Source organism: Heterodontus francisci, chromosome 11 (genome assembly GCF_036365525.1).
Source record: "Heterodontus francisci isolate sHetFra1 chromosome 11, sHetFra1.hap1, whole genome shotgun sequence".
Taxonomy (NCBI): domain Eukaryota; kingdom Metazoa; phylum Chordata; class Chondrichthyes; order Heterodontiformes; family Heterodontidae; genus Heterodontus; species Heterodontus francisci.
The window spans coordinates 116,308,354-116,331,404 of NC_090381.1; the positions used below are offsets into that span (position 1 = coordinate 116,308,354).

The window sequence follows — 23,051 nt, forward strand, 5'->3', positions numbered from 1 at the left end:
CTGCATTAAAAAAAAGACAGAAAGGTTTAGAATGTATGTATGCAAACATATCAAGTGTGAAGAATAAGGTTGGTTAACTACAAGCACAAATAGCCATATGGAAATATCATGTAGCGACAGCAACAAAAATATGGCTTAAAAATTAGGTCCAGGCACTTAATTTTCAAGGATTCAGAGCGTTCAGAAAAGATAGGGAAGGAAAAAAAGGTGGGGTAGCAACACTGATTGAGAAAGACATTCTACTGTTTGAAAGAGAGGATGTCCTTGAGGTGACAAAGACAGAGTCCATTTGGTGAGAGTTAAGAAGCAAAATGGGGATGATCACGACTGGGGGTATTCTCCAGTTTTCCAATTGAGAGAGATAGAGGAGCAAATCTGCAGCGAAACCAGAGAGATGTGCAAGAACTATAGAGTGGTGACATTGGGGGACTTCAATTACCCAAATATTGATTGGGATAATGTTAGACTAAAGTGTGAGGAGGGGAAGAATTTCAGGAGAACATCCTTAACCAGTAGATTCTTTGTCGAAATAGAAAGGAGGCATTGCTGGATCTGACACTGTGGAATGAGGTGAGCCAAGTGGACCAAGTGTCTGTGGGAGAACACTTGTATAAGAATGATCACTGTATCATAAAGTTTAGATTAGTAACTGAGAAGAACAAGGAACAATCGAAAGTAGAACTTCAAAATTGGAAGAGGGTAAACTTCATTGGAATGGGAAGGGATCTAGCCAGGGTAAAATGGAACCGAAGACTGACAGGAAATTCTGTAACGGAACAATGGGTGATCTTGAAGGAAGAGATGTTGCAGGTATAGGCTAGATACATTCCAACAAGAGGGACCGGCAGAGGAACCAAATCCATGGTTCCCTGGATGACAAGGGAAATAGAGTATATGAAACAACAACAAAAAAAGAGAGGGTATAATGCATGTCAGGTGAATTCTTCAAGAAAGAACCAATAAGTTGAGAGGGAAAGTGAAGAGGAAAATAAGACCGGCAAAGAGAGAATATGAGAATAGAATGGCAGTTAACATAAACGAGAACCCAAAAATATTCTACTGACGTAAATAATGAGCAAGTAGTAAGAGATGGGGTAGGTCCTATTGAGGACAAAGTGGGTGATATATGCTTAAAGGCACAGGGCAAGGCTAGAATACTTAATGAGTACTTTGCAGTAGTGTTTACTAAGAAAGAGGATAGTGACAAAATATCAGTAGAAGTGAAGATAATAGAGGTAACGGATGGGGTGAAAATGGATAGGCAGGTTGTACTGGAAAGGCTAGTAACGCTTAGAGTGGATAAGTCGCCGGATCAGAATGGCTTGCATCCCAGGCTGCTAAAGGAGTGGGGATGGAAACAGCGTAAGGGCTTGCCATAATCTTCCAAACTTTCCTAGATACGGAGAGGGGGCGGGGAGGTGCCAGAGGATTGGAAAGTGGCAAATGTGATACCCTTGTTCAAGAAAGGGTGTACCGACATTTGTAGTGCCTGCCAGTTTAACATCAGGCAATAGACAGTAGTGGTGAATAGTTGTTTTCAGACTTGAAGAAGATATGTAGTGGGGCTCCCTAGGGGCTGCTAGTCAGACCACTACTTTTCTTGATCTATATTAATGACCTAGACTTGGGTACAATTTCAAAATTTGCAGATGACACAAAATTTGTAAGTATTCTAAACTGTGGAGGAGGATAGTGATTGACTTCAAAAGGACGCAGACAGGCTGGTGGAATGGACATGACAGATGAAATTTAATGCAGAGAAGTGTGAAGTGATCCATTTTGATAGGAAGAATAAAGGGAGACAATATAAAATTTAAGGATATAATTCTAAAGAGGGTGCAGGAGCAGAGGGACCTGTGGCATATATGCACAAACCACTGAAGGTGGCAGGACAGGTTGACAAAGTGGTTACTACAGCATACAGGACCCTGGGCTTTATAAATAGGGGCATCAAGTACAAAAGCAAGGAAGTTATGGTGAACCTTTATAAAACACTGGTGCAGCCAGTGTGTCCAATTCTGGGCACTACACTTCAGGAAGGATGTGAAGGCATGAGAGAGGTTGCAGAAAAGATTATGAGAATGCTTCTAGGAATGAAAAACTTCAGTTATGTGGATAGATTGCAGAAACAGAAACTAGGGCTGCTCTCCTTAGAATAGCAAAGGTTGCCAGGCAATTTGATCAGAGGTGTTCAAAATCATGAGGAGCCTCGACAGAATAGATGGGGAGAAACTGTTCCTACTGGCAGAAGGGTCGAGAACCAGAGGACACTGATTTAAGGTGAATGGCAAAAGAACCAAAGGCGACATGAGAAAAACTTGTTTTTTTAAAAATGCAGCGATTGATTAAGATCTGGACAGCACTGCCTGAGAGTGTGGTGGAGACAGATTCAATTGTAGCTTTCAAAAGGAAACTGGATAATTATCTGGACAGAAATTTTTTTTGCAGGGCTATGGGGAAAAGGTGGGTGCGTGGGATAAGCAGAGTTGCTCTTGCAGACAGCTGGCACAATCGTTATGGCCTCCTTCTGTGCTGTAACATTCCATGATTCCATGACCGGAAATAAAGGTATTGGGGGAATGCCGATTTCAATATGATAAAACAGGATCTGGCCAAAGTGGACTGGAAACAGCTACTGTAGGAAAGTCTACATCAGACCAGCGGGAGTCATTCAAAAAGGAAATAGTGAGAGTTCAGGGCCAATAAGTTCACTATGTGTTCACTATGGAGAAGGGCGATGTAGGTGTAGAGATCAGGGAGGGGAATTGTGATATACTTGAACATATTAGCTTTGAAAAGGAGGAAGTATTAGCTGTTTTAGCAGGCTTAAAAGTGGATAAATCCCCAGGTTCAGATGAGATGTATCCCAGGCTTTTATGTGAGGCAAGGGAGGAGATAACAGGGGTTCTGACACAAATTTTCAAATCCTCTCTGGCCACAGGAGAGGTACCAGAGGATTGGAGGACAGCGAATGTGGTACCATTATTCAAGAAGGGCAGCAGGGATAAACCAGGTAATTACAGGCCGGTGAGTCTAACAGTGGTTGGGAAAGTATTGGAAAAAATTCTGAGGGACACGATTAATCTCCACTTGGAAAGGCAGGGATTAATCAGGGATAGTCAGCATGGCTTTGTCAGGGGGAGATTGTGTCTAACTAACTTGATTGAATTTTTCGAGGAGGTGGCTAGATGTGTAAATGAGGGTAAAGCAGTTGATGTAGTCTACATGGACTTCAGTAAGGCTTTTGATAAGGTCCCGCTTGGGAGATTGGTTAAGAAGGTAAGAGCCCATGGGTTCCAGGGCAATTTGGCAAATTGGATCCAAAATTGACTTAGTGGCAGGAGGCAGAGGGTGATGGTCGAGGGTTTTTTTGCAAATGGAAGCCTGTGACCAGTGGTGTGTCACAGGGATCAGTGCTGGGACCCCTGCTGTTTGTAGTGTACATTAATGATTTAGACGTGAATATCGGAGGTATGATCAGTAAATTCGCAGATGGCACAATAATTGGTGTTGTAGCGAGGAGGAAAGCCTTAGATTACAGGACGATATAGATGGGCTGGTAAGATGGGCAAGGCAGTGGCAAATGGAATTTAATCCTAAGTATGAGGTGATGCACTTTGGGAGGACTAACAAGGCAAGGGAATATACAATGGATGGTAGGACCCTAGGAAGTACAGAGGGACCTTGGTGTACTTGTCCATAGATCACTGAAGGCAGCAGCACAGGTAGATAAGGTGGTTAGGAATACATATAGGCTACTTGCCTTTATTAGCCGAGGCACAGAATACAAGAGCAGGAAGGTTATGATGGAGCTGTATAAAACGCTAGTTAGGCCACAGCTGGAGTACAGTGTACAGTTCTGGTTGCCACACTATAGGAAGGATGTGATTGCACTGGAGAGAGTGCAGAGGAGATTCACCAGGATGGTGCCTGGGCTGGAGCACTTCAGCTATGAAGAGAGACTGCATAGGCTAGGGTTGTTTTCCTTAGAGCAGAGAAGGCTGAGGGGAGACCTGATTGAGGTATACAAAATTATGAGGGGCATAGATAGGGCAGATAGGAACAAACTTTTTCCCTTAGTTGAGGGGTCAATAACCAGAGGGCATAGATTTAAGGTAAGGGGCAGGAGGTTTAGAGGGGATTTGATGAAAAATGTTTTCACCCAGACAGTGGTTGGAAACTGGAACACACTGCCTGAACAAAGAACAAAGAACAGTACAGCACAGGAACAGGCCATTTGGCCCTCCAAGCCTGCACCGATCTTGACGCCTGTCTAAACTAAAACCTTCTGCACTTCCGGGGTCCGTATCCCTCTATCCCCATCCTATTCATGTATTTGTCAAGATGCTTCTTAAACGTCTCTATGGTACCTGCTTCCACCACCTCCCCCGGCAACAAGTTCCAGGCACTCACCACCCTCTGTGTAAAGAACTTGCCTCGCACATCCCCTCTAAACTTTGCCCCTCTCACCTTAAACTATGTCCCCTAGTAACTGACTCTTCCACCCTGGGAAAAAGCCTCTCCTTAGACTGAAGGGGTGGTAGAGGCAAGAACCCTCAACATTTAAGAAGTATCTAGATGAGCACTTGAAACGCCAAAGCATACAAGGCTACGGGCCAAGTGCTGGAAAATGGGATTGGAATAGATAGGTGCTTGATTGCCGAAGGGCCTGTTTCTGTGCTGTATAACTCTATGACTCTATGATTGGTGGTGGGTAAGATTTTAAGAAACAATCATGAGTGGTAAAATTAACAGGCACTTAGAGAGATCTGAGTTAATTGAGAGCCAGATTTGTGAAAGGCAGATCGTGTTTGATGAATCCAATTGTATTCTTCGATGAAGTGACAGAGAAGGTTGATGAGGGAATGCGATAGAGGTTGTCTACATGAATTTTAAGAAAGTGTTTGACAAAGCACCACATAAAAGGCTGAAGAAAATTAAGGCTCAGGGGTCAGTGCCAGCTTGGATAAAAAATTGGTTTCAGGACAGAAAACAGCAAGTCATGGAAATGATAGATTTTCTGACTGGAGGAGGGTAGACAGTGGTGTTCCCCAAGGGTCAGTGCTGGAACCACTGCTTTTTTTTTGATATATATAGATTACTTGGATATTGGAAGAGTAAAATTTCAAAATTTGCCAATGATACCAAACTTGGAAGTGTGGCAAACAGAGAGTATGTTACCATTCAACTGCAACAGGTATAGATAGGCTAGCAGAATGAGCACACAAGTGGCAGATGGAATTTAATACAGAGAATGTGAGATGATGCAGTTTGGCAAAAGGGATAGGGAGAGGCAATATAGACTTAATGGCACAGTCTAAGGAGAGTGCAGGGAAAGACTGACTTGAGGGGTTCATATGCATAGATCTTTGAAGCTGGCAGTCTCTCAGGAACGAAGATGACTTTCTTCCACTTCAGGGTTGTGGGTCCTTAGGTGACTGAATAGTCCAATTCTGGATCCGCACACTCTGCCACAGATGGGGCAGGTGTGTTTGGTGAGGCGAGTGAATGGGATGCTCGGAAGTTCGAACACTCCTTCCATAGTTTGCACTTATTCTCTGCCTGGGAAGGTCATTTGTGTGCAAACTGGCTGGCACTGTCGCAGATGCTTCTTCTGCATTTTGGGCGGTCTTGGGCAAGAGGGTCCCACGAATCGGTGGAGATGTCACATTTTTTCAGGGAGGCTTTAAAGGACATCCTTGTAGCGTTTCCTCTGCCTTCCTGGTAGCCTCTGGCCGTGACGGAGTGCGAAGTAGAAAGCTTGTTTTGGGAGTCTTGTGTCAGGCATGCAGACGTTGCGGCCCGCCTAGTGTAACTGATTAGCCATGACCAGTATCTTGATACTGCGGATGTTGGCCCGTGAGAGGATATGGATATTGGAGCGCTTGTCCTGCCACTGAATTTGCAGGGTCTTGCGGAGGCAACGCTGGTGATATCTCTCCAGGGCTTTGAGATGTCTGCTGTACAGTGTCCATGTTTCCGACACATACAGGAGGGCAGGTAACACTGCGGCCCTGTAGACCATGAGCTTGGTGCCAGGTTTGAGGTCTTGTCATCAAACAATCTTTTTCTCAGACGACCGAAGGCTGCACTGACACACTGGAGGCAATGCCAAATTTCATCAATGTCTGCCTTTGTTGAGAGGAGGCTCCCAAGGTATGGGAAGTAATCAACATTATCCGGTGGTTTGCCATGAATCTTGATAGTCGGGGGGCAGTTTTGTGCTGCGGGAGCAAGCTGATAGAGGTGCTTTGTCTTCCGGATGTTTAGCTTAAGGCCCTTCTTTCATACGCCTCCATGAATGCAGCGACGAGGGTTTGAAGCTCAGCCTCTGAGACGATGCAAGCATCGTCAATATACTGCAGCTTTATGATGCAGCGGTTGGAGTGGCCTTGGTTCTGTACTGGAGGTGACATAGGATAAATAGTTTCCACTCGTCCTGTACAGTAGATCTACTCTGGCAGGGAGCTTCAAGGAGATAAGGTTGAGTGTTGCGGCGAGGAAGATGGAAAAGAGCGTTGGTGCGATAACACAGCCTTGCTCAACCCCAGTTTGCACTCAGATTGGGTCAGTGGCACCTCAGTTGGTAAGGAGTAAAGCTTGCATGTCGTCGTGCAGCAGGCGGAGGATGGTGATGAATTTCTCCGGCAGCCAAATCTGAGGAGGATGTTCCATAATCTCTCCCGGTTGCTGGAGTCGAAGGCCTTTGAGAGTTCAAAGGTGGTCATGTATAAAGGTTGCTGCTGCACCCTACATTTTTCTTGGAGTTGCCTTGCTGTGAAGATCATGTCCACTGTGCCTCTTGATGGACGGAATCCACACTGTGATTCCGGTAGGAGCTCTTGAGCCACAGGGAGGAGACAGTTGAGAAAGACTCTTGTGATGGCCTTCCCTGTGGAGGACAGCAGGGATACCCCTCTGTAGTTACCACTGTCGGTCTTGTCGCCTCTTTTGAAGATGATCACAATTACGGCGTCTCGGAGATCCCCTGCCATGCTCTCCTCCCTCCAAACAAGAGAGATGAGACCATGTATTTGTGTCAAGAGTGCCTTTCCACCGTATTTTTAGATTTCGGCGGGAATCCTGTCTACACCGGCGGCCTTATTGTTCTTCAGCTGTCGGATGGCCTTTTCGATCTCATGTTGGGTTGGGGTCATGGCGGGTAGCATGCTTTGGAATGTGGTCGAGGGCGCTCGCATTAAGGTCTGAGTCACAAGTGAGAAGATCTTCGAAGTGCTCCTTCCAACGAGCGCTGACTGCTTCGCTGTCCTTGATCAACATCCCTCCATTCTTTGCTCTTAGTGGGGTGGGTACTTGGGCCATAAATGGTCTCAACTGCGCTCAAGAATCCACGCATGTCGTAGCTGTCAGCGAGTTGCTATACTTTCTGCACTCTTTCAGCCCACCAGCTGTTCTTTAGGTCACAAGTTTTTCTGTTGAATCTCAGCCTTCAATTGTCTGTTTAACTGCTTTTTTCCCCTTGTATTTTAGTGATGCTTCCAGTTCAGGAATGTCTGTGCTTGCGATTTAGTAACTCCTGGATCTCCTGGTTGTTCTTGTCAAACCAGTCTTGATGTTTCGTGGTCGAAAAACCAAGAGTATCTTCGCAAGTGCTGATTATGGCAGCTTTGAGGGCAGACCAGGCATTGTGGACATTGTACTTCCTGCTTATTGAGTGTCATCAAGTTGCCTGTAAGACACTGCCTGAGTTGGTCTTTCTTTGCAGAGTCCTTGATACAATCGACATTAATTTTCCTGCGGCAGTGCTTCTGCTGCCGTTTTTGAACTGGGTTTATCTCTTGTGCCCAGTTCCGGTCAAAACACTTTAGGAAGGACGTTAAAGGTCCTTGACAGGGTGTAGAGGAGATTTACCAAAATAGTTCCAGGTATGAACGAATTCAGCTACAAGGTTAGGTTGGAGAAGCTGGGATTGCTCTCCTTGGAACAAAGGGGATTGAGGGGAGATTTAATAGAGGTGTCTAGATTATGACAGGTAGACAAAGAAAAGCTTTACCATTAGCTGATGGTACAAAGACTAGGGACACAGATTGAAAGTTTTGGGCAAGAGATACAGAGGGAAGGTGAGGACAAACTTTTTTGTTTAACGCAGTGAGTGGTAATGGCCTGGAACTCGCTGCCTACAAGGGTAGTGGAGGCGGAGACAATCAATGATTTCAAAAAGAAATTGGATAGGTGCTTGAGGTAAATAAACTTGCAGGGCTACGGAGATAGAGAAGGGGAATGGGACTGATGGGATTGCTCTACACAGAGTCGGCATGGACTCGATGGGCCAACTGGCCTCCTGCTGTGCCGTAGTGACTATGACTCTTTAGGACTATGACAAAAATGAAGCATGCAAACCTCAGGAAAACTCAGAGGGATTTGGGAACAGGAGGAGGTCATTCATCACTTTATCTGCTCAGCTATTCAATGAGATCATGGCTGATCTGTGTCCTAACTCCATTCATCTGCTTTGGCTCCATATCCCTTCATACCCTTGGCTAGCAAAAATCTATCTCAGCTGGTTCAGCAAGGCTCTGATTTGGATAGATGGAGTAGGTACACCCACAGTGCTATTTGGGAGGGAATTCCTAGATCCAGTGATAATGAAGGAATAGTGATATATTTCCAGTCAGGATGGTGTGTGACCTGGAGGGGAACTTGGAAGTGGTGGTGTCCCTATGTGTCTGCTGTCCTTGTCCTTCTAGGTTTGGGAAGTACTGCCAAAGAATCCTTGGCCACTTGCTGCAGATAGTACACATGCAGCCATGGTGTGTCTGTGGAGGAGAGAGTGGATGATTAAGCTGGCCGATTAAGAGTACTGATTGGTTCTAGATGATGTCGAGCTTGACACCCTGAAACTCAATCTTATTTTTTTTAAACTAAGTCCAATGAAGGTTAAAGAACATAGTTTTCTTAAACTGCAAGTTGAAAGCCCCAATTTCTTAGTTAAAATGTGCACTTCCTAATTTGATGTTGAGCCCTATAGACCATACAGATCCAGGGTTCAATCTTCATTCTGTGCTTTAGCCAAACACAGCCAAAGAAATGGTAGGAATCTTCAAACTAGCACTGGTACCCTGTGCCATGGAAAGATAAAAGGTCAAGCAGGGATCTTACTTCTGCTGTAAAAGACAAACGCATGGACATTGAATGAAAACAAGACAGCATCTGTATAAACCTTTCTCCAACAATTCACAAACAACACTTCCCAAACATGACACTCTGCCAAACAGCAACAACAGCAGTATGCAAGATCACTGCAACTGTGCATCTGCGAAGCCATCTCTTGTGAATCCTCCCATGAACTGAGGTGATTTAACTCCAACTGGAACAAGTACACATGAACAACTTCTCGGTCTGTATAGCTCAATAACACACCACAGATGCACACTGACTAAGAATGGGTTTTGTTTTTGAGTTAACAATAAATGGTTTGAGCTTCCCAAAGAGTCAGCTGTCTATCAATGATCAGGTGAGACACTATGCAGAAAGGTCTGTGTTGGGTCAGTTGATCTCATCCGTGATGGCAACTGGGTCCTGCAAATGAGGAAAACGATTAGCAATGGCTCGAGCTCCCAATCCTTATCCAGCGACCCTTACAGGAAGTCCATGCAGGAACTTGGGGTGAAGATAGGATCAGGTTCATTTTTGATGTTCCCACATTAGAACGGCCTGACGACATTCAATAATTATAGTTACACAGAAAGAATGGTCACTTGTATTAGATAATGGATGGCGTTTGAAGTTTATGAAATACACTTCAGCAACAGTCAAGTCAAGGATTTCAGGAAAGGAGAAAGTTGGAGAGAGGGGCAGTGTTACCGCAGGGCGAGGGTAAAAAAATGAATCAAGAAATTGGTGCTATAAAAAAAAGAGTGGCTCAAATAATACAAGTTCCACAAGAAATTAAATCACGCAAACATATTGCTTACCAGAGTGACCAGTCATTTTCGACAGCTGTATAGGAGCTTTCAGTAGCACGTTTGATTTTGATGAGTTGGATGTATTGCTGCCAAGTAAAAGGAAAGAGTTACATTAGGTGTGAGTGGCACTAAGTGTAGAGCCAATAGGCTACTGAGCTCAACTCTTCACAAATGTACATCTAGGATTTCATAAATCATTATAATGTAACAAGCAAAGTGGATAATGGGGATTCTGTAGATGTAGTATATCTGGACTCCCAGAAGGCATTTGATAAGGTGCCGCACAAAAGGTTAATACACAAGGTAAGATCACATGGGGTTAGGGGCAATTAGCTTGGATAGAGGATTGGCTAACCTACAGAAAACAGAGAGTCGGGATAAATGGGTATTTTTCTGGTTGGCAAGATATAACTAGTGGGGTGCCACAGGGTTTGGTCCTTGGGCCCCAACTATTTACAATATATATTAATGACTTGGATGCAGGGATAGAAGGTACTATAACCAAATTTGCAGATGACACTAAAATAGGTGAGATAGTAAGCTGCAATAAAGAAATAAGAAATTTACAAATGGATATGGATAAGTTAGGTGAGTGGGCCAAAATTTGGCAGATGGAGTTTAACGTGGATAATAGTGAGGTTATCCATTTTGGTCAGAAGAATAAAAAGACAAATCATCATCTAAATGGAGAGAAATTTCAGAATGCTTCGGTGCAGAGGGCTCTGGGTGTCCTCGTGCATGAATCGCAGAAAGCTAGTATGCAGGTACAGCAGGTAATAAGGAAGGTAAATGGAATTTTGGCATTTATTGCTAAAGGAATAGAATATAAAAGTAGGGAAGTGTTGCCACAACTGTACAAACCATTAGAGAGACCGCAGCTGGAGTACTGCGTACAGTTTTGGTCCCCTTGAGGGGGGATGTAGTTGCATTGGAGGCAGTTCAGAGGAGGTTCACTAGGTTGATTCCAGGGATGAGGAGTCTGTCTTATGAAGAGAGATTAGGCCTTTACTCTCTAGACTTTAGAAGAATGAGAGGAGATTTAATTGAAATATATGATTTAGGGGATTGACAAAGTTGACATAGAGAGGATGTTTCCTCTGGTGGGGCAATCTAGAACGAAAGGTCATAGTTTTAGGATAAGATGAGGAGAAATTACTTCTCTCAAAGGGTCGTGAGTCTGTGGAATTCAGACTCCAGAGTGCGGTGGATGCCAGGACATTGAGTAAATTTAAGGAGGAGATAGACAGATTTTTAATTAGTAAAGGATTGAAGGGTTATAGAGAACGGACAGGAAAGTGGAGTTGAGGCAGAGATGAGATTAGCCATGATCGTATTGAATGGCGGAGCAGGCTCGAGGGCTGAATTGCCACTCCTACTCCTAGTTCTTAAAACCTTATGACTTATAACTAGGGTTGTAGAGAGGGCTTTAAACAAAATAGTAGTGGGGGGCGGGGGGAGAGGAGGGTCATGTGAGGGGAGATTTGGAAAGTTAAAGAGAAAGGACAAGGCAATAGTGATACAGGTAATGCAACCAGAGTGTACAAACATAAGAGTGCACCAGCAAATAAGGTCAGGAGGAGGGAAAAATGGCTTCAAACTTAGAGGGGGAGGGGGTTCGGTTGAAGGGAGATTTAGAAATCCAAAGATAAATGTTGGGGCAATAGAAAAGTAGAGACATTTTACTCCACTGAGCAATACTCAAGTTCTGTACTACCAAACGACAATAGAAAAGTATATTGAAGTGGATAAAGACAAGCTGACTGGGACAGGAAGGGAAAGTGTTTCATGGTAATTGTGCATCAGAGTAAGGCCCATGCAGGGTACAGTAGTAGAAAATAAAACTGAAGTCACTTTATCTAAATGCGCGGAGCATCCGCAATAAACTAGTGGCACAAATAGAGATGAATGGTTTAGATCTAATTACCATTACAGAGACATGGTTACAAGGTGACCAAGGTTGGGAAATAAATTTTCCAGGGTACACAATATTTCTAAAAGACAGGCACAGTGGCAAGCACCGCAGCCTCACAGCTCCAGCGACCCGGGTTAGATTCTGGGTACTGCCTGTGCGGAGTTTGCAAGTTCTCCCTGTGTCTGCATGGGTTTACGCCGGGTGCTCCGTTTTCCTCCCACCTCCAAAAGACTTGCAGGTTGATAGGTAAATTGGCCATTATAAATTGCCCCTAGTGTAGGTAGGTGGTAGGAGAATGGTGGGGATGTGGTAGAAAATATGGGGGTAGTGTAGGGTTAGTATAAATGGGTGGTTGTTGGTCGGCACAGACTCGGTGGGCCGAAGGGCCTGTTTCAGTGCTGTAACTCTAAATAAAATAAAAATAAAATAATAATAAAGGATGGCATAAGGACATTAGTGAGAAAGGATCTTGGCTCAGAAAATCAGGAAATAGAATCGTATGGGTGGAGATTTGGAATTGCATGGGTCAGAAAACGCTGGTGGGCGTAGTTTGTAGGGCCTCTAACTAATGGTATAACCATTGGACAGAGCATTAAAGAAGAAATTATTGAAGTTTGTAACAAAGGCAATATAATGGTCGTGGGGGACTTTAATCTTCCTATAGACTGGACCAATCAAATTAGCAAAGGTGGTCTGGAAGATGAGTTTGTAGACTGCTTTCATGACAGCTTCCTGAAGCAATATGTTGTGGAACCAACTGGGGATAAAGCTATTTTATATCGAATATTGTGCAATGAGGCAGTATTAATTAGTAATGGAACAGTAAAAGATCCATTGGCAAATAGTGATCATAATACAATTGAATTCCACAACAAGTTTGAAAACTCCAATCACAAAGAAGAATCTTAAACTTAAACAAAGCCAATTTGTAGGTATAAGGGGAGAGCTGGCTAATGCTGATTGGGTAAATAGACTAAAAGATATGATAAATAAACAGTGGGAAACATTTAAAGAAAAAATTTAAAATGCTCAACAAAAAAATATTCCATTGATAAACAAAAGCTCAGTGAAAAAGATCCATCTGTGACACACTAGGGAAATTAAGGATAGCATTAGATTAAAAGGGGCATATAATGTTGCAAAGACTAGTAGTAATTCTGAGGATTGGGAGTCATAGAATCATGGAGAGATACAGCACTGAAACAGGCCCTTTGGCCCACCGAGTCTGTGCCAACCAACAACCACCCACTTATACTAATCCTACGTTAATCCCATATTCCCTACCACATCCCCACCATTCTCCTACTACCTACCTACACTTAGGTAAATTGGCCATTGTAAATTGCCCCATCAACCTGCAAGTCTTTGGCTGTGGGAGGAAACCGGAGTGTTTTAGAAACCAGCAAAGGGCCACCAAAAAGTTGATAAAAAGGGAAAAAATAGAATGAGAATAAACTAGCCAGGAACATAATAGACTGTAAGAGCTTTTATAAGCATATAAAAAGAACAGTAGCAGCTAAACTAAACATTGGTCCCTTAGAAGCTTAGATTAGAGATACAGCACTGAAACAGGCCCTTCGGCCCACCGAGTCTGTGCCGAACATCAACCACCCATTTATACTAATCCTACACTAATCCCATATTCCTACCAAGCATCCCCACCTGTTCCTATATTTCCCTACCACCTACCTATACTAGTGACAATTTATAATGGCCAATTTACCTACCAACCTGCAAGTCTTTTGGCTTGTGGGAGGAAACCGGAGCACCCGGAGAAAACCCACGCAGACACAGGGAGAACTTGCAAACTCCACACAGGCAGTACCAGGACCACTTGAAGTGGTTAACAAATTCTGCTACCTTGGGTCCCTGATGACAGACAATCTGTCCCTCATGCAGAGTTTGATATGTGCGTAGGGAAAGCAGCAACCACCTTTGGCCGACTCGTGAAACGCACATGGGATATCAAGCCAAACCTTAGGACCAAGCTGATGGTTTATGAGGCCTGTGTTCTCAGCACATTGCTGTATGGCTGTGAATATGAGCGACTTACAGCTACCAGGAAAGAAGTTATATAATTGCCAGCTTCACTGTCTGTGGCACATCATGGGTATGTACTGGCAGAACAAAATCACAAATGTGGCAGTCCTCTCAAAGGCAGAGCTCTCAAGTCTGTTTGCATAATCAAACAGTGCGGCTTCGATCGATTGAACATATTTGCACAATGGAAAATAGTCTCATACTCAAGGACCTTTCGGATGGCGAGGGAGCCGGGGCCAGACCAGTGTGGTGCACAAAGCTCTGCTTAAAGGATGCTTGCAAGCATGGCATGAAGGCCCTAAATGTCGACTATCGCACCTGGGAATCTCTAGTTGGTCAAAGAGGAAAATAGTGACACAGCCTGTGGACTGGCATGCATTACCACAATGACCAGTGGCCACAGCAGCTTGGCAACAGGCGCCGACGCCAAAAACAACAACTCAGCGTCATTTGGCAGCTTCACGTGCCTCTCAAGGTGCACCAAGAGAAGACACCTAAATGGATTGTTTGCTACATGACCATCATCTTTCGTAAATGGAAGAATGCCATCACATACAGAAGCAGAAACAAGAAAAATTATCATGGGGAATAAAGAAATGGCAGAGACATTGAACAAATATTGTGCATTTATCTTCACAAGTGTCAGGTAATGACCATCTCCAACAAGAGAGAATCTAACCATCTCCCCTTGACATTCAATGGCATTACCATCGCTGAATCCCCCACTATCAACATCCGAGGGGTTACCATTGACCAGAAACTGAACTGGAGTAGCCATATAAATACCATGGCTACAAGAGCAGGTCAGAGGCTAGGAATCCTGCGGCGAGTTGCTCACCTCCTAACTCCCCAAAGCCTGTCCACCATCTATAAGGCACAAGTCAGGAGTGTGATGGAATACTCTTCACTTGCCTGGATGGGTGCAGCTCCAACAACACTCAAGAAGCTCGACACCATCCAAGACAAAGCAGCCCGCTTGATTGGCACCCCATCTACAAACATTCACTCTCTCCACCACCGATGCACTGTGGCAGCAGTGTGTACCATCTACAAGATGCACTGCAGCAATGCACCAAGGCTCCTTAGACAGCACCTTCCAAACCTGCGACCTCTACCAACTAGAAGGACAAGGGCAGCAAATGCATGGGAACACCACCACCTGGACGTTCCCCTCCAAGTCACACACCATCCTGACTTGGAACTATATCGCTGTTCCTTCACTGTCGCTGGGTCAAAATCCTGGAACTCCCTTCCTAACAGCACTGTGGGTGTACCTACCTCACATGGACTGCAGCGGTTCAAGAAGGCAGCTCACCACCACCTTCTTAAGGGCAATTAGAGATGGGCAATAAATGCTAACCTGGTCAGCGACACCCACATACCATGAATGAATAAAAAAAAGGTTAATAGGCAAGATAAGGGCTGATGGAGTTGGGGCTGATATATTGGCATTGATGGAGGATTGGTTAACAGACAGGAAGCAGTGAATAGGGAAAAATAGGGCATTTTCAAGTTGACAGGCTGTGACTAGTGGAGTGTCGCAAGGATCAGTGCTAGGGTCTCAGCTATTTACCACCTATATTAATGACTTAGACGAAGAGACAGAGAGTAATATCTATGTTTGCTGACGAGAGAAGTGGCAGATGGAGTATAATATGGGTAAGTGTGAGGTTATTCACGTTGGTAGTAAGAATAGAAAAGCAGAATTTTTTTTTTTTCCAAGTCATGAAACTTGTAAATGTTGATGTTCGGAGAGACTTGGGTGTACTTGTACAAGGAACACAAGAAGTTAGCATACAGGTACAAGAAAGCAAATGGCATATTGGCCTTTATTGCAAGGGGATTGGGGTACAAGAATAAAGAAGTCTTGCTACAATTGTATGGGGCTTTGGTGAGACCACACCTAATATACTGCGTGCAATCTTGGTCTCCATATTTAAAGTAAGGATATACTTGCATTGGAGGCAGTACAGCCAAGGTTCACTAGATTGGCCTCTGGGATTAGAAGGCTGTCCTATGATGAGAGGCTGAGTAAATTGGGTCTATATTCTCTGAAGTTTAGAAGAATGAGAGGTGATCTCATCAAATCATTCAAGATTGTGACAGGGCTTGACAGGTAAGAGAATAAGACATTGTTTCCCCTGGCTGGGACATCTAGAAAAAGGGGCATAGTTTCAGGATAAGGGGCTGATCATTTAGGACTGAGATGAGGAGAAATTTCTTCACTCAAAGGGTTGCGAATCTTTGGAATTCTGTAGGAACATAGGAGCAGGAGTAGGCCATTCAGCCCATTGAGCCTGCTCTGCCATTCAATACGATCATGGCTGATCATCCACTTCAAAGCCTTTTTCCCACTCTATCCCCACATCCCTTTATGTCATTGGTATTTAGAAAACTGTCAATTTCTACTTTAAACATACTCAATGACTGAGCTTCCACAGCCCTCTGGGGTAGAGAATTCCAAAGATTCACAACCCCGAGTGAAGAAATTTCTCCTCATCTCTGTCCTAAGTGGCTTCCCCTTATTTTGAAATTGTGTCCCCTGGTTCTAGACTCCCCAATCAGGGGACACAGCTGCATCTTCCCTGTCTATCCCTTTAAGTATTTTGTAGGTTTCAACGAGATCACCTCTCATTCCTCAAAACTCTAGAGAATACAGGCCCAGTTTCCCCAATCTCTCTTCATAGGACAGTCCTGCCATCCCGGGAACAGGTTTGCTGAACCTTCGTTGCACTCCCTCTATGGCAATAATATCCTTCCTGGGCAACCAAAACTGCACGCAGTACTCCAGCTGCGGTCTAACCAAGGTTCTATACAATTGAAGCAAGACTTCACTACTCCTGTACTCAGATTCTCTTGCGATAAAGGCTATCATACATTTGCCTTCTCAATTGCTTGCTGCACCTGCATGGTAGCTTTCAGCGACTTATTGACGAGGACATCCAGATCCCTTTGTACATCTACACTTTCTAATCTCTCACTGTTTAAGAAATACTCTGCACATCTGTTCCTCCTACCAAAATGGATAACCTCACATTTTTCCACATTATATTCCATCTGCCACGTTTGTTGCCCACTCACTAAGTCTGATCAGATCCCCTTGAAGCCACTTTGCATCTTCCTCACAATACACATTCCCACCTAGTTTCGTATCTTCTGTGAGCTTGGAAATATTACATTTAATCTACTCCAGAGAGTTGTGGATGCGCCATTATTGAATATATTGAAGTCTGAGATAGATTTTTGGTCTCTCAGGGAATCAAGGGATATGGGGAGCGGGCGGGAATATGGGGTTGAAGCCCAAGATCAGCCATGATCATATTGAATGGTGGAGCAGACTCAATGGGCCGTATGATCTACTCCTGCTTCTATTTCTTATGTGATGCTCACAGGCAAAAAGTAGGGATGTAAGACTAAGCATCACTGCTCTTTCAAATAGCCAGCACAGGAGCAACAGGCTGAATGGTCTCACTCAATGCTGTAAGATTCTATGAAGTGAAAACAGTTTCTCCAAACACACCTTATCAAGCCTCCTCATAATTCTCTTTAACACAGAAAAAAGCCAGAGCCTGCACGATCTTTCCTGATTGTGAGCTCAATATCCTTTCCCCAGTATGGAGCACATTGCTGAGGTTCGAACATTGGCGTGCTGCTGTTAGCTTCCCCCCATGTCTGAACTCTCATCAACATTGATCTTAGTCTCTGCATAAACGGCCCTCATCTCTGTCAGCCAAAGTCACACCATGTGGTTAGAAATCCAATGTACTCCCTGCGAAAACCATCCAAACACTCTGTCACCCAGAGGAGCCTGACCGCGTACTTTCCCACACTGAGACTCAAATCCCCACCAGCATCCTGATCAATCACCACTGGAACCCGGTCTCCTAGAAAATAAGACAACACTCTTCTTCTCTCAATTATTTACATCCTCTGATCTTCCAACATCAACATACTTAATATTCTTTATTCTGTTCACTCCTCCATCAGTGACTCCTTCTTTCAGTCATCCTACCCCACCATCTAGAACTCCCTTCCTACATCTGCCTTGCCTGTTCACCCCGCCTTCTAAAAGTCCCCCCATAGACCCTCTGACTTTACCACTTTACCCTCTTATTTCTTTTGTGTAATGTAGGGAATTGCATCTTCTTTCATGTAACAATGGAAAGGTCTTAAAAAAAGCTATTTGATACAACTTGTGCATTAAACGTTTTTCCACTTTCTGCACTGATGTACTAGCTTTTAATGGGCAATTGTCAAATACGACATGATTTAAAGCAGGTGGAGAAATCACAGGTGAAAAGGTGTGCCCCATCATTCTGTGGCACAGCATGCCCCTTGACCAAGGCACAAGCATGACTTGTTTGCCTTGTTGTTGTGAGCTACTGGGGTAGAGCGCTTTGCTCTGCATGTAGCCCTGCTATACCTGACATAGAAGCAGTTGATGTTGACACTGGTTGTTTTATAGAATTTCATTTCCAACCACTAGTATATTTTATCTTGCTGACAAAACATTTAAAAACAGAAAAAAGTTTGAATTAAAATATTTACTCACAGTTTAAGGGTATTAAACATTTTCTGACAAATCTCTCGTACATCTTTTTCATTTTTTGAGACCGACACTTCTTGGAGAACATCACCAATTGCTTCAAAAATCTCATCAACAGATTCAAAATCAGCAGCACTGCTGTCCAGCACACCTGAAGAAAACAACACTTTATCCTCACTTAGAGTTTTAACAATATACAGTTACAAAGATAAGCAAAGTCAGTACCAACACACGGACAGTATAGTATGCACCACACAATAAACCTTGACCAGCTGAGGAACCAAAGACGACAAATTACCAGTACTGCCAGTTGAATTTCAGTGAAATGTAGTGCTTAGTGTATGGAAGTCGCATACATTCTCCATTTGAACCATGAAAAAAGCACCCAGCAGCACAATTATAGATTTGTCCTTAAACTTGCAGAGAATGCATTTTGTCACACAGCTTCAGGGTTAGGCACTACTCTGTCCTGTCTAACACTGAGGTACAGTACTGGTGGGAGCAGGTCTGTCATTGTATAACACTGGGATACAGTACTGGTGGGTATAGGTCTGTCACTGCATAACACTGGGGCACAGTATTGGTAGGTAATGGTCTGTCGCTGTATAACATTAGGGGATAGGTCTGTCACCCATGGTGGTAGTGATGAGTAATTTGAGGTAAAGTAAAGAATATTACCCAACAAACTCCTTTGCTCAAGGTTCGATAGCTTTTAAATACCAATAAACTAAATCAGCTCAGTGAGAATATTAAATATGTTTGAATTTATAATGTTATGTAACTTAAACTGGCAGAAAATCTTAATCCATGCTGAAAAACAATAACATGGATGTATGAGCAGCAGGGCGTGTTTAGGACCAATAAACAAATAAAAGTGTGCAATGACTGGATTCCTGCATAGCATATTGGGTAGTTGACTGAAAGAAAAACTGGAGACATGGTTGACATACGTCTCCTGGTGTTGCAATGTTTGCCCCATTGTTCGATCCAACTCTATAGTGTCCTTGAAAGACAGCAACCTTTCTTTCCAACAGCTGGGAGGATTCAGCAACAATAGCTGGTTTTGACATCCAATTACCACAATTTTCCATAAACAGACTGGCCGGAGTTAGGAATATATTCCCTGTGGAACCAAATACGAGGGAAGGGTCCCCCTTGTGCAGTCAGTCAGTTCTAGCAGAAAGGGCACCAATGTTCTAAAATTTATATCAAATTCCTCAGTCAAAACTCCACGGACAGCCCTGAAACATTGTTCATGGGGATTTCTTCACAGGTCTTTCATCTATAGCAAGATTTTACAGCTCTTATTCTGTACAGTTCAGTTTGTGAATGGTCTGACTTGGGTAGGACAGCTACACAGCACCATTTTAAACAACACAAATTGTGTGGTGTGACTTGTATGCCAAGTTGCCGACCTAATAGTACTGTATATTGCAGCAAATAGTGGCAAAGTGCCTCTAGATCTATTTCCGCACCAGCTGCAGTATAACTGCATTCAATGCAACGCAAAATTCAGAACCTTTCCAGGCAGTCAGTTGGACTACTGGCAGCAAACTACCACTTTGGCTCATTACAAACATTCAGACACCCGTGAACGTGCATAGCTCTGCCGTTCCTAACAGGTCACTCGCAGCCAACAATATATCTCGGGTCTGCCAAATCTGCATTACACTAAGCTAGTACTAGTCTTAAACTGGTCCTGCAGTGTAACTGCACCGAAGATTTGAATCCCAGCTTTAAAGGAAGCCTACAATTAATATACATACTGCATGAAACTTTGGAAAGACAAATTCGAGGCATAGGACACTGAATTATAAAATTTCACAGCACAGGAGGAGGCCATTCCTCCCCTCCTTCCCATGCCAGCCTTCTGAAAGAGTGATCCTGAGTCCCATTCCTTTTTAATCTTTTCTTTTAAAGGGTATGTGGATAAATATTTGAAAATGCCATTCTGGATTCGGCTTCCCTCAGTTTCTGGTATGACATTCCATGTCTCAACCGCCCTCTGCATGAAAGAGATCCTAACCTCTCCCTCTCTTTTGGTAGTAAGCTGCATGCTTTCTAGTTACTGGCTCATCAACCAGTGGAAATTATTTTTTTGCTAGGTTATCAAAACCCCATCTATTCCGGCATAATCTCCCTTTAACCTTCTCAACTAGAATTTGAAGAGCCCCAGTTTCTCTTGTCTCGCCTCATAATTACTCCCTCTCATCCCAGGTACAAACTTTGAAAATCTCTGTTGCACTCTCTCTATGGCCATAGCATCCTTTCTAAGGTAGAGCAAAACTGGACACAATATTCCAATTGTGATCCAACCAATGATTTGTATAGGTTTAGCATTACCTCTTGACTTTTGTAATCCATAACCAATTATAAAATTTAATACCCCATTTTTTTCAGCTTTGCCCTCCCACTTTTAAAGGATACATGTAGCTGAACACTCAAGTTTCTCTGCTCCTCATTTTAAAGTTTCACCATTTAGTACATCTCTTCCCCTAGTCTTCCTCCCAAAAATCAGTTTCCAATTCCCTGCACTAAATTTAATTTGCCATTTATCCAGCAAATCCACTAATTAGTCTACATCCTTCTGAAGTTAGCGAATCCTCTTCATAATAAAAGCAAAATACTGTGGATGCCTTACATCTGAAATACAAGCCAAGTGCTGGAAATACTCAGCAGGTCTGGCAGCATCTGTGGAGAAAGAAACAGAATTAACGTTACAGGTTGATGACCTTTCATCAGAACTGGCAAAGGTTAGAAACTGTAATAGGTTTTAAGCAAGTAAAAGGGGGAAGGGAGGGGGTGAGGAAGAAGAACAAAAGGGAAGGTGCATGATAAGGTGGAGGGCATGAGAGATTAAATGACAAAGATGTCATGGAGAAAAAGGCAAAAGGAGTGGTAACAGTTGTAATAAGAGACTATGTTCGTCCAGAGAGAGCATTAATGACAGAATAATGAACAGCTCTGTCCGATAGCAAACACATGAAAAACAAGTTTAAGACCAGCACACAGTTAAAAAAAAAATCAAAATGAGGGTCATGGCCTGGACTTACTGAACTCAACACTGAGTCCGCAAGGCTGTAGAGTGCCTAATCGAAAGATGAGGTGCTGTTCCTTGAGCTTGCGTTGATGTTCACTGGAACACTCCAGCAGACCAAGGACATAAATGTGGACGTGACAGCAGGGTGGTGAGTTGAAATGGCCAGCAACTGGAAGTTCAGGGTCATGCTTGCGGACTGAGTGGAGATGTTCCGCAAAGCGGTCAACCAATCTGCGTTTGGTCTCCTCATCGTAGAGGCGACCGCATTGTGAGCAGCGAATACAGTATACTAAATTTAAAGTAGTACAAGTAAATCGCTGCTTCTCCTGGAAGGAGTGTTTGGGGCCTTGGATTATGAGGAGAGAGGAGGTAAAAGAGTATGTGTTACACCTCCTGTGATTGCATGGGAAAGGGAAAAGTTGTTGGTGGCGATGGAGGAGTGGATCAGGGTGTCACAGAGGGAGCAGTCCCTTCGGAATGCTGACAAGGAAGAGAAAGATGTGTTTGGTGGTGGCATCATGCTAGAGGTGAGAGAAATGGCAGAGAATGAACCTTTGGATGTGGAGGCTGGTGGGGTGGAAAGTGAGGACAAGGGGAACCCTATCGTGGTTCTGAGAGGGAGGGGAAGGGGTGAGAGCAGAATTGCCGGAAATGGGTTGGACACAGTCCAGGGCTCCGTCAACCACAGTGGGTGCGATTCCTCAGTTGAGAAAAAAGGAAGACATATCAAAAGCACTGGTGTGGAAAGTTGCACCATCAGAATAGATGCGACAGAGACAAAGAAACTGGGAGGCAGGGTGTGAGGAAGTATAGTCAAGGTAGCTGTGGGAGTCGGTGGTGGATATTAGTAGACAGCCTATCCCCAGAAATGGAGACAGAGAAGTTGAGAAAGTATGTGTTGTGTTGGTGATGAGAGAAGGGCAGAAATTGGAAGCAATGTCAATGAAGTCTTTGTATTCTGGCGAGGACAAGAAAATGGCACCGATACAATGCACTGGAAAAAGAGTTGCGGGAGGGGGCCTGAGTAGGACTGGTACAAGGAATGTACGACATATCCCACAAAAAGACAGCCATACCCATAGCAACTCCTTTCATTTGGAGGAAGTGAGTGGAGTTGAAGGAGAAGTTGTTCAATGTGAGAACAAGTTCAGGTAGGCGGAGGAGGATGGTGGTGGACGGGGACTTGTTGGACCTCTGTTCAAGGATGAAGCAGAAGGCCCTCAGACCGTGCTGGTGGGGGAATGGAGGTGCAGAGAGGTTGGACATCCATAGTGAAGAAACCAGTCTCCATCCACCATCACCCTCCTCTGCTTGGCTGAACCTGGTCTCACATCGAACAACTCCTTCAACTCCACTCATTTCCTCCAAATAAAAGGTGCTGCTATGGGTACCCACAGGGGTCCTAGTCATGCCTGTCTTTTTGTGGGATTCCTTGTTCCAGTCCCAATCAGGCCTCGTCCCCTAACTCTTTTTCTAGTACATTGATGACTACATTGGTGCTGTTTGCTGCTCTCGCCCAGAACTGGAAACTTCATAAACTTTACTTCCAATTTCCCCCCTTCTCTCATCTTCACCTGGTCCATCTCC

General features: G+C 43.9%; 1 protein-coding gene across 1 annotated transcript in view; it reads right to left on the reverse strand.

The window, feature by feature from the left end:
- The window catches only part of abcf3 (ATP-binding cassette, sub-family F (GCN20), member 3), a 158,704-nt gene that overhangs the window by 114,745 nt on the left and 20,908 nt on the right, over positions 1–23,051 (reverse strand). The window contains exons 2-3 of the mRNA XM_068042825.1: positions 18,431–18,575; positions 9,936–10,012 (exon numbers count right to left, since the gene is read on the reverse strand). Of these exons, the coding sequence (XP_067898926.1) occupies positions 9,936–10,012; positions 18,431–18,575 (222 nt within the window). The remainder of the gene's footprint in view (positions 1–9,935; positions 10,013–18,430; positions 18,576–23,051) is intronic.